The sequence below is a fragment of the Acipenser ruthenus genome, chromosome 10 (assembly GCF_902713425.1).
Source record: "Acipenser ruthenus chromosome 10, fAciRut3.2 maternal haplotype, whole genome shotgun sequence".
Taxonomy (NCBI): Eukaryota; Metazoa; Chordata; class Actinopteri; order Acipenseriformes; family Acipenseridae; genus Acipenser; species Acipenser ruthenus.
In genome coordinates, this window is record NC_081198.1 from 3,737,100 (window position 1) to 3,752,284 (window position 15,185).

The window sequence follows — 15,185 nt, forward strand, 5'->3', positions numbered from 1 at the left end:
TAACTTTGACAGAAACTAATATGAAACCACCAGTATGCACTTGAAGTCAAACAAATAATAATTGTATTCGGAACACAGGGGAGGGATTTCATGCATGCCTGTTTGATCAAAATTGCTACATTATGCTCAACTTATACAAATATATCGAAGTGGTTCCTGTAACGGTTTGCGCAGGAAAGGCTGTTTTTGTTCAGGTTCTATAAGGAACCGCAGAGGGTTCGGTATAAATGGTTCTAAATTCGGTGACTCGTAGAAACCGTTAATTGCGTGGGCGACATGGTGAACGCTACAGAAAAGGGCACCGAATGTGAAAATGCGGATATGTTTAAATACTTCAAATCCCTGTCTTTGATATACAAAGCATTAACCGACTTGCGGTTGACACACGCAATAGATAGTTTTACTTAAAGATGTAAACATTTAAACCCCACACACTATTTGTGTATTAATAGGCTACAGGAATACCTCGTGTGTGTGACTATTAAAATTGTTTAAATTCTTGCAAAAATGTCAAACAAATTTCCTTTTGAACAAGCACCTATTAAATTACGTTAAGCGTCTTTCAACAGGAGTTTAATGTTAAATCTTCCTTTTAAAGTGTGTGTGTTTAATTGATGCCAATCGTTATGACATTTCCTCGATGAGGAAAAAAAGTAATTTGATTTTAATTTGGAACATTTAAAAAAAAAAAAAAAACGAAAGTCAAGTTGCTGAATTGACACCTCTAATGGTTAGTTTCTAAAAGCGGCTTCATTTGTAAATGTATTTTGTAATTAGACTTAACAAAGGGAGCGAGAATGTTAATTTTCCGCTGCAACCAAACCACGAATCCGTAATTATATATCTCCCCGTGAAGGGCAGTTTTATTTCGGTTCAATTAATATTATTAAACCGCTGCTCTCTTGACAGAGCCCTTCCTGAATACTTCCTATATTAATAATACAGCTTTTCTTTCTTTTTAAAAGTGTTATTAAACGGTAGTTTCTATTAATATGATTTATTTCATTTTACTTAGGCCTAGCAGAACAATGTCCGTGTATATTCAACTTCAGCAAACGCGAAAATGATAGCTTGCTTTTTCTTTTCTGTCTTTATTTTAATATAATTATTGTGAAAATAGTGAAAATGATTTGGAACATTGATTTTTTAAGAACTATTTATTATAGACTGTACGTTAAGAAAGTACAAAAAAATGTATAATGTAAATTTGTTTTGCATTTTTGAAGGTACATTTTAATTAATCTTTTTTGAGAATAATATCTATTGAACAGGACACTACATATTAATTTACACAGACATACAGTCCCAAAAAACGCGTTCTGTAATGAATCAGATTCTGTTTCTCCCATGACCGTAATGTTAAGGCACGGTTTATTTAATTTCATAGCCTAATAGCAAAAATTATGAGATTATCACACTTTCTGTATTTACTCCTGTACCATATTTGCAATTATTAAATTAGGATTATTTACCGTACTGAGAGAGATAACAAAATAATACCCAGCACGAGGGGGTAAAGGATTAGTGTGACTTTTTCAAGATACATTATAAAATAGAAACAGCCTATATTAACTGGACATGCATTCATATACAAAGCATATCTACACCCTCCTCAAAAATAACAAATCAACAACAGCAACAAAAAGTATACTTATACTGGTATTCGTATTACCATGGCTGAATAAGGAATTAAATAGGGACAAGTGTGTTTCTATGGAAGCACTGGCGTGCGAATTGAAGTAGAGTAATTATTGCTTCTGAATTGTGTTCTATTTCTTTTATGTTTTTTTTTTTCCAGCAGTCTTTACATGCAGCCACACTTGGAACCGGAGCGGTGGTGACATTAAGGAGTTATGCTTTTGTACGGAACACTTCAAGTTTAAAAAACAAGCCCGATTGAAGCAGAGGAGCTCAATGGGGACCCCTTTGTGGGGAAACACATTGAGTTTTGATTTGGGACAATGGGGTTTCTCAAATTTCTTGCAAAAAAACCTGCACTCCCATCTGTGATCTCAGAGCAATCGCCTCTGATTTCCTTTTCTCTGCGATTCGTCTGGCAAAGAAGCAGCAGATGCAAGGGACGGAGTTTACATTTTAATTGCCGGGCATACCTGAAACTGAACAAAAGTAAAGCTATTGTCACGTGTTCAGCAGTGTTAAATGCTTATGAACAGCAGAGCGGCTGTATAGATGCGCTATGCACATGCATGTTAAAGCGATATAGAGGACATACACTTAGTATAGGGGTAAATACATACAAGTATTTGGTTATGTGCAACACGGTAACTTTTTATGAACTATAACTTATTAAGTTTGGTGAAATAAGCGAATTTTGTTTGTTATTATTTTAAAATATTATTATTTATTTCTTAGCAGACGCCCTTGTCCAGGGCGACTTACAGTCGTAAACAAAAATATATTTCAAGAATCACAGTATACAATTAAGAGCAAGATAAAATACAATGACTGCTGTTAGCTAAGGGCCTATACTAACATGTATTTGGACTTATTAGTATTTTTATTACTATTAGTTTATTTGGCAGACGCCGTGTATATGAATGCTTTATAAATATCGTTAAAGCAATATCGTGAATTATTATGAATCCTATACCGTGCTAATTGTGTTATTGTTAATCTAAAAAGCGTGAATAATACCTGTATACACATGTATTGAACTGTTTTCTTTCCTTTTTCTTAACGTTCTGTTCACATTAACTCACTGCGCCGCACATTTACCGCAGTACGCTGGTAAGAGACATTGCTGGTGCTCTTTAATCCACGCCTGAGGGGGCCGAAAATGAAATGGGGGAGGGGATAGAAAAGGCGTGGACCTAAAAAAAAAAGGACCTGAAAATCCATACAATACATGTGAGAATGCTGGGTGCAAACCCGCTCGGTCAGCCCCCCCCCCCCCCCCCCCCCCAATTAGAAATAAGAACGTTATTATAGAAGAGGGGGTTGCTGAAGACGAGTCTTTGTTTAAAGCCTTATTTAAAGTATTTTATGAAAAAAATTCAGCTTTTTTTCAGTAAATGTCTGTAACTTTGTTGAAAGTTTGTTATGGTGACCCTGCTGCATTTGATCGGAGTGTATATTATAATATATATATATATATATATATATATATATATATATATATATATATATATATATAAACAAGGCTAGGTTTAAAATGTATGATGTAGGCCATATTGATGACTCCTTCTCTGCATAATTGTATGCCATGAATTTTATGTTAATTGACTAAAAAAGATGAATATGTACGCCCAACAAATGATAGCAGATAAGTGACAAGAGTTGGAAATGTCACTCTTGCATCCTCCATTGACTTGAAAGTATTTTTTTACGCAGCAGCTTCCCTGCTTTAGAACACAATGGCCATGCTCCTTTGCGATACGTCATTTATAAAGGCGAGTAGTTTTAAACCTAAAGAATCGTTTTATATACAAAACAATTAGCATCAAAGACGCATGCACTATATAGGAGAACTTTTCATTTCAAATAATAATTATAATACTAATACAAATCTTTTTGTATATATGTGTGCAGGGGCACAAGTGCTCCGCACAAAAGAGTCTTCAGAGTAACAAATAAAAGCTTATTTTGCGCAGTTATTTTAGGGCTTTGTTCGTTGCCTTAAGGGGGATGCTTCCATTTGTGTAAGAGCGCTTCATCACAGGGGCTTTTCATGTGAACCAGAGGGTTAAGAACCTAATGAGCACTTGGTGAGGTGATGAAGCGTGTAAGGAGAGCATGGTTTCCCCCAAATCCTGAGCTGCTGCGCGTCCCTCCTATCTGCTACTCTAACCTCTGGTAGCTAATAAACTCGGTGGTTTAGCGGGGAGTCCCCGGGAGGCAATCCGGGGTCCAGCCGCGCTCAGGCGAGGCTGCAGCAGCCAGAGAGGTCGCTAGAATACCCCACCAGGGTGCTGGAGGACCAGAAACATGCTGCTACATATGTTGGGTCAAGCGTCCCTTTTGTGAAAACCTAAAAAGGTGTAAAAACTCAATCATCTGTAGCTTTTTTGTTAAAAAGGAGAAAACGCTTTCCATGCATTTGTTGCATAATGTATTGTTAAAAGTAAGAATGTTGAATTGCAAACTGTTCTCCCAGTCACTTTTAATTAGCCGCTGGTATTTAATTAGAAATTAGAAGGAAAGAAACCCGGCCAATTAAAACTAGCTTAGTTTTGCACTCCTATTTCAATACAGAAGACATTATCACCCGCGGCATTTGATATAGCCTATATTTGAAAGCATTTTTAATATTTAAATTACTATTGTTAGTATTATTTGAGGCTGGTATTGTATATATCAATTAACGATCTATGTATATTGAAGCAATTGGTGAAGAGACGAAGAAGTTGAACGGTTTTACACAATAAACAACATAATTATGGCGTCATTGTAGCAGCTTTTAACACAAAACAGCTTCTTAGTTTTGGCAAGTTAGCGTCAGCATTGCACAATTGCACACATAGATTTTATTTTTTGGTACTAAGGATAGCGGCGCATTAAAATCAAACGGGTTAGTTTCTAGTTGATACCGCCGACATTGTGTTAGTAGTATTTGGCTTTGCTTTTGTAGTTTGTATATGTTTATACATCACTTAGTTCATTGAAATTGTATGCAGTTACATGCTATTACGTATAAACACGAATAGAACGCTTCTATTTTACTAACACACACACACGCCATTTAGATATTAAACGCGTCACACGTTCTTTGGTTTAACAGTGTGTAAAACAGCAGTATATGATAACCAATAGCCTATAATATCGCTGAAGACGAACAGTGTACGGGGCAGCAGTGTGGAGTAGTGGTTAGGGCTCTGGACTCTTGACCGGTGGGTTGTGGGTTCAATCCCCGGTGGGGACACTGCTGTTGTACCCTTGAGCAAGGTACTTTACCTAGATTGCTCCAGTAAAAACCCAACTGTATAAATGGGTAATAGTATGTAAAAATAATGTAATATCTTGTAACAATTGTAAGTCGCCCTGGATAAGGGCGTCTGCTAAGAAATAAATAATAATAATAATAGTGTATGTTCAACAGCCTATATGAACCCATCGGTTCATATACTGGAATTCACTGGAATGCAACTATCCAGTAGAGCCCCCTTAATCAACATGGATTCAGTGAACAACTGTGACCAATGATATAACGCACAGTGAATATTTACATTGGAAACGTACACAGCACAGGCGCCTGAGTGGCATTATATTATAATGAAAATAGAAATCTTTTTTTTTTTTTTAAGGTGGTAATTTTCATTCGTGTAAGAGCGGTTCCGAGATAATTACTTTTAATGTCAAAAAGATTTAGTTTAATATCATCTCTATTAGTCTCTTGGTTTGGGTAATTAAAGGTGCAGATGACGGCGGCAGGGAAACAGATGGCATTTGCTTACAGTGATTCGGTGTGCAAACAATGGGCAAAGTCAATGGCATGGGCCCGTGGAACACAAAAAAGCCGAGAGACTGTGAGCGAGTACTTACATTAGCAGGTACACTAGAATTGCCATCTGCGTGAAAAGGTACAAAAAAGCCATTAAGGGATGAGAAAGAACTCGGGAATACAGAAGGTTGCGAACAAAAGATGATTAATATATCTGTGTAAATCAAGTCTACTTTGATGAGGAAGTGAAAATAAATAAACACATGTCTCGGTAACTCGATATGTCATGATGTAGCTATAAGCTGGTAAATTGATAACGCATTATATAATACGCAGGCCTGTCATAAGAAAAAAGGAAAGTACCGTTTATAGCTGAAGCGCCGATCTGCGTTCCCCTTTGACGCATTTATTCAAAACGACATATGGAACAGATTCGCGAGGGTATTCAAATTGATTGGTATTAATAACGCGAATGTAATGGATATCTTTAAACAGACTCGCTTGGTGGTTATAGTTTTTATGAAGCATATGACAATAGGCTGTTTTTCAATGATAAATATAAATATGGACTTGGGTAGAGAATAGCCCGTGTAAATAAAGATATATTTACAGTAATTATCTGCGTTTCTCAGTTGCCAAAATAAACGGTTGTTAATGATCATAATAATAATAATGAAATAATAATAATAATAATAATAATTATTATTATTATTATTATTATTATTATTATTATTATTATTATTATTATTATTAACCCTTATCCTATATAATTCTCAGTAATGTAGCATTTGGCGCTTATTTATAGCTTATATATTTACTATCGTCTACGAATAAAATATAATTGTATTAGGCGTAGTTTCAGTAATTTAAGAATTCTACAGATATACATTCATACACACATATAAATGCCTATATGCCAGATTGTGCCATATAAAATGATAGTTTTCACGAGAGCCATTGGAAAGAGTAAACACGATGGCGTCTGTCTAAGTGCATTAACTGCTTATTAATAAAACACGATGCAAATCTGCTCCACTAATCTCCTTGAGTTAATAAGAAATACTTTTTGTTTGTGATTTGGGATGGTCATGGTTCCATATTAATTAGGATCTGTAGCCTACACTATGCAATAAATAAGAACAGGTATGGTGCGGAACAAACACAAATATTAAAACACGTGTAAGAAGTCAAACTTAAATATGCAAATACATTAATACATACAAATGTAAAATGTGTTGTTTTTTCCCCGAATGTTTTAATTGGTTTAAATAAACTGTCTATAGAAACTGTATTGTAGCCTTATCAGCAAGTCTCCTTTCTGCCTGTGCGAGAGCTATAATTGAGATCATGGCTTAGCCTTGAGTCAAACTCGAGTCGATGTAGCCTATGATAGTGCTTGATATGATGATCTAAGAGTTGCAGATAATAATCCTAATCCTAATGGGACGGGATTTGTGGTTTTTATTTTATGGCTCCCTTTACAAAATGAAATTCACAAATATATAAAAGTTATGTTTTGCTTATAGAAGGATGAATACAATTCCAATAATTGAATAATTGAACCGAAAACAAATTTAATAAACCATCTGATTACTTAGTCAGAGGAAAACACGTTTTAACCACACACACCCCAGTGTGTGTGTGTGTGCGTGTGTGTGTTTGTGAGAGAGAGAGATTAGGGCTCGGGACTCTTGACCGGAGGGCCGTGGGTTCAATCCCAGGTGGGGGACACTGCTGCTGTACCCTTGAGCAAGGTACTTTACCTAGATTGCTCCAGTAAAAACCCAACTGTATAAATGGGTAATTCTATGTAAAAAATAATGCAGTATCTTGTAACAATTGTAAATCGCCCCGAATAAGGGCGTCGGCTAAGAAATACATAATAATAATAATATATTCTCATGTAAAAGTAAATGGTTAAACAGTAGGACTCACAGTTTTATATAGAGAATGTTGTCAAACAATGCTAAATAATACATACTCTATAGTCTTAGGAATGCGAATTGTCCCAAATAAAATGTTTTCTTCTTCACCTGTATCTGCATGCTTTGTACTTTTGGTATATTTTGTGGCTACTTACAATTATGTAATGTCTTACGAACCAAGGCTCTGGTTTATTGGTATACAAAAAATAAAATAGCACTGAGAATAACAATTGTTATTTATATTTGTTTTACAAATATGAAACGTGTTGTATGTAAAGAAAAAAATTACTGATTGATATTATACCAAATGCAACATTTTCTCTATAAAACGGTAGATACAAAAATACCATCATTCTTATGAAATATCTCGCATAACTAAGTAATTTAGGAAAATAAGATTTAGTTATATTTTATTTTTTGTCGTGAAAATTTTAATAAAAAACAAACCACTACCAAATTAATAAAATGAAGTTAAACGTTGGTTTTAATCTGGAAAATAGAGATTTCAAAGTGCGATTTATAAAATAAAATCTACAAAACTACTATTAAAAAACACGCATGGCGATTTCTAAAATATTTCTTCCACTAAAATGTATTTTGTTTCAGCAAAATGAAATAATAAATTTCAGATGGTAAATAATTAATATCCTAATAATAACCGATACTCATATCTCCGCCAGAATGTACAAGAAAACTTCTTTAGAAAAAAATACAACAAAATAATGGACATGAGTAATTATTACATCAACACAGTTTCAGGCGGGTTTCCAGACCAATCTGGTAACCAATGCAAGAGTCTGTTAATGACCTGTTTCTTGTTTGTTAACCAGACCTAATCTGAACCCTTTATACCCGTTGCTCTGTAGTTAAACCTGAACGATCCCAACCAATTCTTCGACATCAAGGCTCCGCGTTTGTTTAACGGTGAAGGGCTGTTCATGCGGAAAGAACGACGTGGGACCCGCGGTGAAACAGACTACAGATCGAAGGAGGGAGCTGTAGGGTGACTTTGATACATAAATCTACAAACACCAAAAGAAACATGAAATAGTTTGAATTCCATCAACAGATAAACAAGCGTGATTCGACTTCCGAATATACTACTGTTTACCGTTGCGTCGAAGGCAGGTGTGGGTCTTATGCACCATTAATTAATTAATTAATTAGCTAGCTGGTTGCACGGACACTTGTTTAGCTAATTAAAGATTATTAGCAGGAAATCCGGAGACAAAACAAGCAAATTGCTATCTGAGTGTTTATTAGTGGTTCTGATTAATTACATACTGTAGGATCTGGGATCTTACTAACTTAAAAGCGACGCACTTGATCACAAGCAATAAGACTACAGACGTTCTCAGGACTGTCTCGTCCATTTGCTTCTTAAACAACTAAACCTATAAACAGGGAACCCCCTGAACAATTAATGTGGTATAGACAAGAACGCCTAAGCTTTGCTTTTAGTGCAAAGTTAGCAAAACTGTAACTGTTTTTTTTTTTTAAATCAAACCAATATAGCGCGTTCTTTAAATACGAATCTTTCTTTTCGCAATGGACAGGTTAGTTTAATGAAAGTATGAATGCGTTCACTTACCTAACGGTTACACACAGGTGACGTCATCTGGAACAAGGGTACAATGATGAGATCCCTTTGAAACACATAAAACTGAAACTGAAATAAAAAATCCTTTTTTTTTTTGTGTGGGCAAGTAAGAATATACATCCGAAGAGGGTCTTTTTTATTATTATTCTGGTAAAACAAAAAGAAAAAAAAAACGTGTGCATTTGGAATAATTAGGCTACCTAAAGAGCATTGTGATGTTTAGTTTAGCCAGTTCTTTTCAAAAACGATTTTTTTTTCTTAACCTGTCAATAATAAAAGGGCAATTTGTAGCACAACACGAGAGTTTAAAATACCATATAACTGAAGTATAATAAGACGTGTTCAAAAATACTAGGCCTTTTGTGTATGCAAAGATATATGTATGGTTGTACAACGTGTTATTTAAAATTAACAGGAAGTTGTCACAAAAAAATCAATGTGCATTATGTTTTCTGTAATATTCGCGCTGCAAGACCTCCTTTAGATTTTAAACACTTGTTATTTGAGAAAGGCTCAGGTGGACACAGTTGAAAGAAATCGAGAAGCCAATCAGATTGAACCTTCCCCCTTTGGCCAATGAAAGCAGTCACATTGTTGTCAAACTTGTCTAATGAAAACGTATAGAGCAACAATAGAGAGGGGAAGAAAAAGAGAGTGATTGAAGATCTGTATCTAGTGGCAATATCATCTCGAGACTTCGTTAGTGTCTCACGCTCGTGTCAGTGGCAACTTCTGCAGCTTTGGGAGACGAGCCCGACTGCTTCTGCTTATTACACGCATCTTATAAGAGCCAACGCTCTGTACAGCAACCCGTGGACTCTAATCTGCTTTTTTTTGGCACAGGGGAAAGCAACAGCAAAGTGCTATTTTAAAAGTGACACGCTGTAGCCTATTTATCTTACCGAACAAGTGAGTTTGTATGTTTTTTTTTTTAAATCGTGTTTTAAGAAGTTGATAGATAGGGTGTTATTATAGATTTGTACATACAGAAAGTACATTCGTTATAAACAATCTAATCTAAAAGTTATCGATCTGTCAAACAGGGCTGTGTAAAGACGACTTGTCATTCCGGCCTGGGCAATTATTGAGCAGCTAAATGTATCTGTGAAGTTTTATTTGTAATTGTTTATCATTTTTGCGCTTAATTAAACAGAGCTGAAAGAGCACTATAGCAACTTTTAGAAAGATAGTAACGGACATGGAACTGAGGGCAGAGATTCCTACATCACAATCGAGCACCCACGTACACCCCGGCGCAGGAGACGGCGCCGCGAACTCCATTCCCGTTTCGATGGCCAGTACCTTCTTGAGGGGCCCCCCGCTCATCTTACGGACGACGGAGAAGTACCCCCGGACACCCAAGTGCGCCCGCTGCAGGAACCACGGGGTGGTGTCTGCACTGAAGGGCCACAAGCGCTACTGCCGCTGGAAAGACTGCATGTGCGCCAAGTGCACGCTGATCGCCGAGCGGCAGCGAGTGATGGCAGCACAGGTAGCGCTCCGGAGACAGCAGGCGCAGGAAGAGAACGAAGCCCGAGAGCTGCAGCTTCTCTACGGGACTGCTGAAGGACTCGCCCTGGCCGCCGCCAACGGAATCATCCCGCCCCGGCAAAATTATGAAGTTTTTGGGTCTGTCTGCAATGACGCGAACTCTGGTAAGCCGTTTTTTGGTTAGCTTCAGGTATTATGCGATATGTATTTATCATATATATTTGTTTGTTCTACAGGTTAGTTGTATTGGGAATAAAGGATGGACATAAACTAATGTTGCTGTTAACAGTGAAAACATGCTTTATAAGCTACACGTATAATGTTGGATATCAAACAGAGGAGCAATGCTAAAAATGGAATGAATGGTTACGAATACATTTCGCTTAATATATTCGGTAGGCTACAACTGAACTCCAAAATGTTGCATGTCAATGTCCTACATCACCCCACGCGAATTATTAAATGCCTAAAATATCAAATATCCTGGCATAGTTCCAATACGATTCAAACTTATAATGTGTGTGTGTGTGTTGTGTTTTAACGATCTATTTACCTTAATTTTAACAGTGAATGTTATCTTTTGCTGTACTGTATGATCTCGGTGTTTTTATATACGTTTTGTATTATTTGATTCATAGTATACGGACCTTGCAGTGTGTCAAATAAATATAATTGTACTTCACGCCACATTTTAATATAACAAGTGAAGCATCATAATGTAATATTACTTTGGTATTTACACGTAATACAATTTGAAACAGTAGGTCTGTTCTTCAAAACAAAATTAGTTTAAGAATATTAATACATTATTTTTGGATTGATAGATTAGTTACTCAAATTAATTCTCGAATACCATATTCTGTGGTTTTCATTGACGTCACAATATATCACAAGCACATGCACATCAGTATTATGACTGCCGTTTATTTGGTTCTCTATAAAAATAATGAGTATGCATTTAAGAAATAAGTACATTTGATGTTTTAGGTTTTCCCCCCCATCCCTTTATTTTAAACATATTACAAACAGCAGGTTACACGCATGATGGTGATCATTTTCTATTATACATTTAAACATATTTATTGAGAGCGTTTACAATATAGCAGGCCTATATATGTACTGTACTCTATCTCTATATTTGGTGTCAACCTTTTTCAATCCAGGTGTGGTTTTTGAAAACGCCAAATGATGGTTTAGTTCTGCGCGTAACTAGCATGACAACAGATACTCATTCCAAATGCTTATGTTTTTTTTTCAGAATCCAAACTGCATAAATTCGAGTTTTTTCCGAAGAACCTGATGTCAAGGTCAGTGACCCCTCAGCAGAGCCAGGGGAAGTCGATCTCCACGGACACCGAGTCGGTGACCGGAAGTGTCCCCGGCACCTCATCCCCCGAAGTACGTCATGGATCTGGCTCAGAGAACGGAGACGGGGAGTCTTTCATCAGTTCTCCTGTCTGTAAAGCCGTGAAAGATGGCGAAGATACCCCAGGCTCCATTAGCCCACTGGGCTCTGACTCGGGCTCAGAAACGGACAAGGATGAACAAGAGCCTTTGCCTCCATCCGCATCGTCGAAGCAGATGAACGCCATAGACATTCTAACTAGAGTTTTCCCCACTCACAAGAGAAGTGTTCTAGAACTGGTACTGCAGGGATGCGGTAAGGACGTGGTCCAAGCAATCGAGCAGATCCTCAACAACAACGGGCAGACAAAGGCGCCAGAAAATGCTTGGACAGCAGAAAGGACCCTTCAGAGTGTCCAGCCACCCTCAGCCTCGACCCCGAGGCCAGTTCTACCAGGAGCCATGGCGCCTGCTATAGGCACTCTGAGCAGCAGGTCAGCCTTTTCACCTCTGCAGCCCAATGGCCCCCACTTTGGTGCAGACCCAACTGCATACCCACTCAGCACCCACTTGGGACTTAACCCACTACGCCTGGCTTACTCTGCACACAGCAGGGGGCTTGCCTTCATGACACCTTATTCAACCGCTGGACTCATGCCAACTTTGGGCTTTCGACCACCCATGGACTACGCCTTCAGTGACCTCATAAGGGACAGGACCAACTTGCACAAGGACCAGGGTTACACCACTGGTCTTTATGGGCCGATGGTGAACAGTAACCCTGACAAGCCATGAACCGCAGATTCTGAACATCCGTTTCCAAATCTATCAAAGAGGTCATTCAAATATCACACAACAAGAACCCCTTTATATATAAAATAGACATTGGAGCCCATGTTGTGTACTTTGTTTTCATAACCTCACCCGTGTCAATTTCAACGTACTGTGTGTTTTTTTTCTGTGTATGATTTAATGTCTTCCTCAGCAGTAGAGGACTTGATTAAATAAGGAATACATAATTAATTGCCAAAAAAGCCACAACGCTGGACTTTCTGCCAGTGGCGTCTTACCGTGACCATTTGATGAAAGATCTGAATAGTTTTATTGAAGCTGGACCTTGGTATTATATGATATAACAAGGTAACATGATCTTGCTTGGTTCTGGACTTTAGTATTGTCTACGCTTTCTTTTCAAGCATAGGCTTTCATTGTGAATCTTGATTGTACAAGCGTGCTAAGGTGCAGTTGCTTTTTTTCTTGTTTTGTAAAAGCTGTTGTCATTATCTTTGCTATACATCCAACATTCTGGACTTTTTTCTTTTGTTGGCTGAGTCTTTAAAATATACAGAAACATTCAAAATAATGAAAATAAAATAAATATTTCTAAGTTATTAATGTAATATGTAGATGGATTCCCTGTGAGGGTAAAGTGGGTGGCCTACAATGCACTATGTAAGGTGCTACAGGTTAAACTATTGTAATTTAGACAATTGTGATGGTGTTTTTTTTTCTTTTAAATGAACATTGAAAATATGTACAGTATATACCAAGTCTAGAGAATTAGATTATATTTGTACGTGTAATTTGCCTGAATTCTACAGCAGCGGCACTCTGTTCCATGTTTGGTGAAACTGCCCCTTTTCATGTGACGCAAAACTGTTTCTTTCCGAATAAATGTTGCCAGCTTTGTGTACAGTCACAGTATGTGTTGCATTTCTTAGAAATAAATGTTATTTTCTACAAACAACGTGTATGCTTTCTAAGTGGACTTAGTTCAAAAACACACACACACATTATATATTATACACACATATATACACACACACTATATATATATATATATATATATATATATATATATATATATATAATATAACGCTACTGATATATTAAACATGTGTTATGCAAGATTTACTCCACTGTTCAGTTTATTTCCTTGATGTTGCAAAGTTTCAAATCAACGCGCTTAGCTCTGGGGTAAGTGCTTTACGATCCTATCCATCATCGTGGCACCGGGCGTGTTCAGAAGGTGTAGTATATCGATGCAATATACAAATACTCGTGTTTATATATATATATATATATATATATATATATATATATATATATATATATAGTACTATGTTTTTATTTTACATATGAGAAGATAATAATTTTTTCGAAAAAAATACAATTTTTGATGACCCTTTGCACTTAGAAATCCCTTTTTCCCATTTGAAAAATAAATGTGTGTGTATATATGTATATATATATATATATCTGAAATGCATCATGTTTTCAGTGCAATTGGATCAATATTATATACATGTATACACATTCCTTATCACAAACATAAATACATAATGAGTTATATACATATGGCATAACCGTATACATATTATATGCCATTAAAAAATACATTTTCATATTGTTATAAAAATGATGGTGATTATTATTAACATTCATACAATATTATTATTACTATTGTATTTTAAATATATATATATATATATATATATATATATATATATATATATATATAATTTAATGTAAAGAATGTCAACTTTTTTTTATTAAGCAGCCTTATAACTTCCCCTTTTCGATTATATATATATATATATATATAAAACTGTATTCCATATATAAATGCAAACAATGCAATATATAATGCATTACATTTTTCTGAAAAATATAAAACAGAATTTAGAACAGCACAATGTTGTGAACATATTTACATAAAACGACTATAATGTTTTTTTTTTTTAAATTGTAATTATCCCTTTATAAAATATTTAAAACCTGTATAAACATCTACAATTTAATAGTCTAATTCAGACGAAGAACAATAAAACAATAATAATGCTTATTAAAAACTCACGCTTTAGAGATGCCGTTATGGCTATGGCCTACACGATTTATGTCAGATTTTCACAGCTTGCTTAAAATTTAGAATAAACAAACACGTTTCTCCAGTTTCGAAGATAATGTGATCCTGACAATACAGCAACATTCCAGTAATATTAATAATGCTTTTCTCTTTGTTTTGTTTGTTAAAGTATACAACCGTTAATCTTTAAAAAATAACCAAGTAACACTTATATATCTCTGTGTGTGTGTACATATATATATATATATATATATATATATATATATATATATATATATATATATATATATATATATATATATATATATATATATTCTTTTACAGACGCAAATTACATTTTGGTGTAAAAAACTTGATACATTTTTCCCCGCCTCTGTTTTCTGTTTGTTTCTTGTTTTTTACACTGTATTTTCTGAAGTGCATTTCATCATTTGGTTTCGCTGGGTAGGCCTACTATTGTTTTGGAAGTGTTAGTGTTATCAATTCAGAGAAACTTCAACAAATACACACCGATCTCTTTATAGGGCAGCAGTGTGGAGCAGTGGTTAGGGCTCTGGACTC

General features: G+C 35.8%; 1 protein-coding gene across 2 annotated transcripts; it reads left to right on the top strand.

Moving 5' to 3' along the window:
- The first annotated feature begins 8,189 nt into the window (after positions 1–8,189).
- Positions 8,190–13,499, top strand: LOC117413678 (doublesex- and mab-3-related transcription factor A2-like). Of its 2 annotated transcripts, none has more exons than XM_059031537.1 (3): positions 8,190–8,451; positions 10,077–10,578; positions 11,673–13,499. In XM_059031537.1, exons 2-3 carry the CDS (start codon positions 10,122–10,124, stop codon positions 12,551–12,553), a joined length of 1,338 nt encoding a protein of 445 aa, XP_058887520.1. In that variant the 5' UTR covers positions 8,190–8,451; positions 10,077–10,121; the 3' UTR covers positions 12,554–13,499. The 2 variants fall into 2 exon arrangements, with proteins under 2 accessions (XP_058887520.1, XP_033878814.1); XM_034022923.3 differs by lacking the exon at positions 8,190–8,451 and adding an exon at positions 9,286–9,832.
- Positions 13,500–15,185: the final 1,686 nt, after the last annotated feature.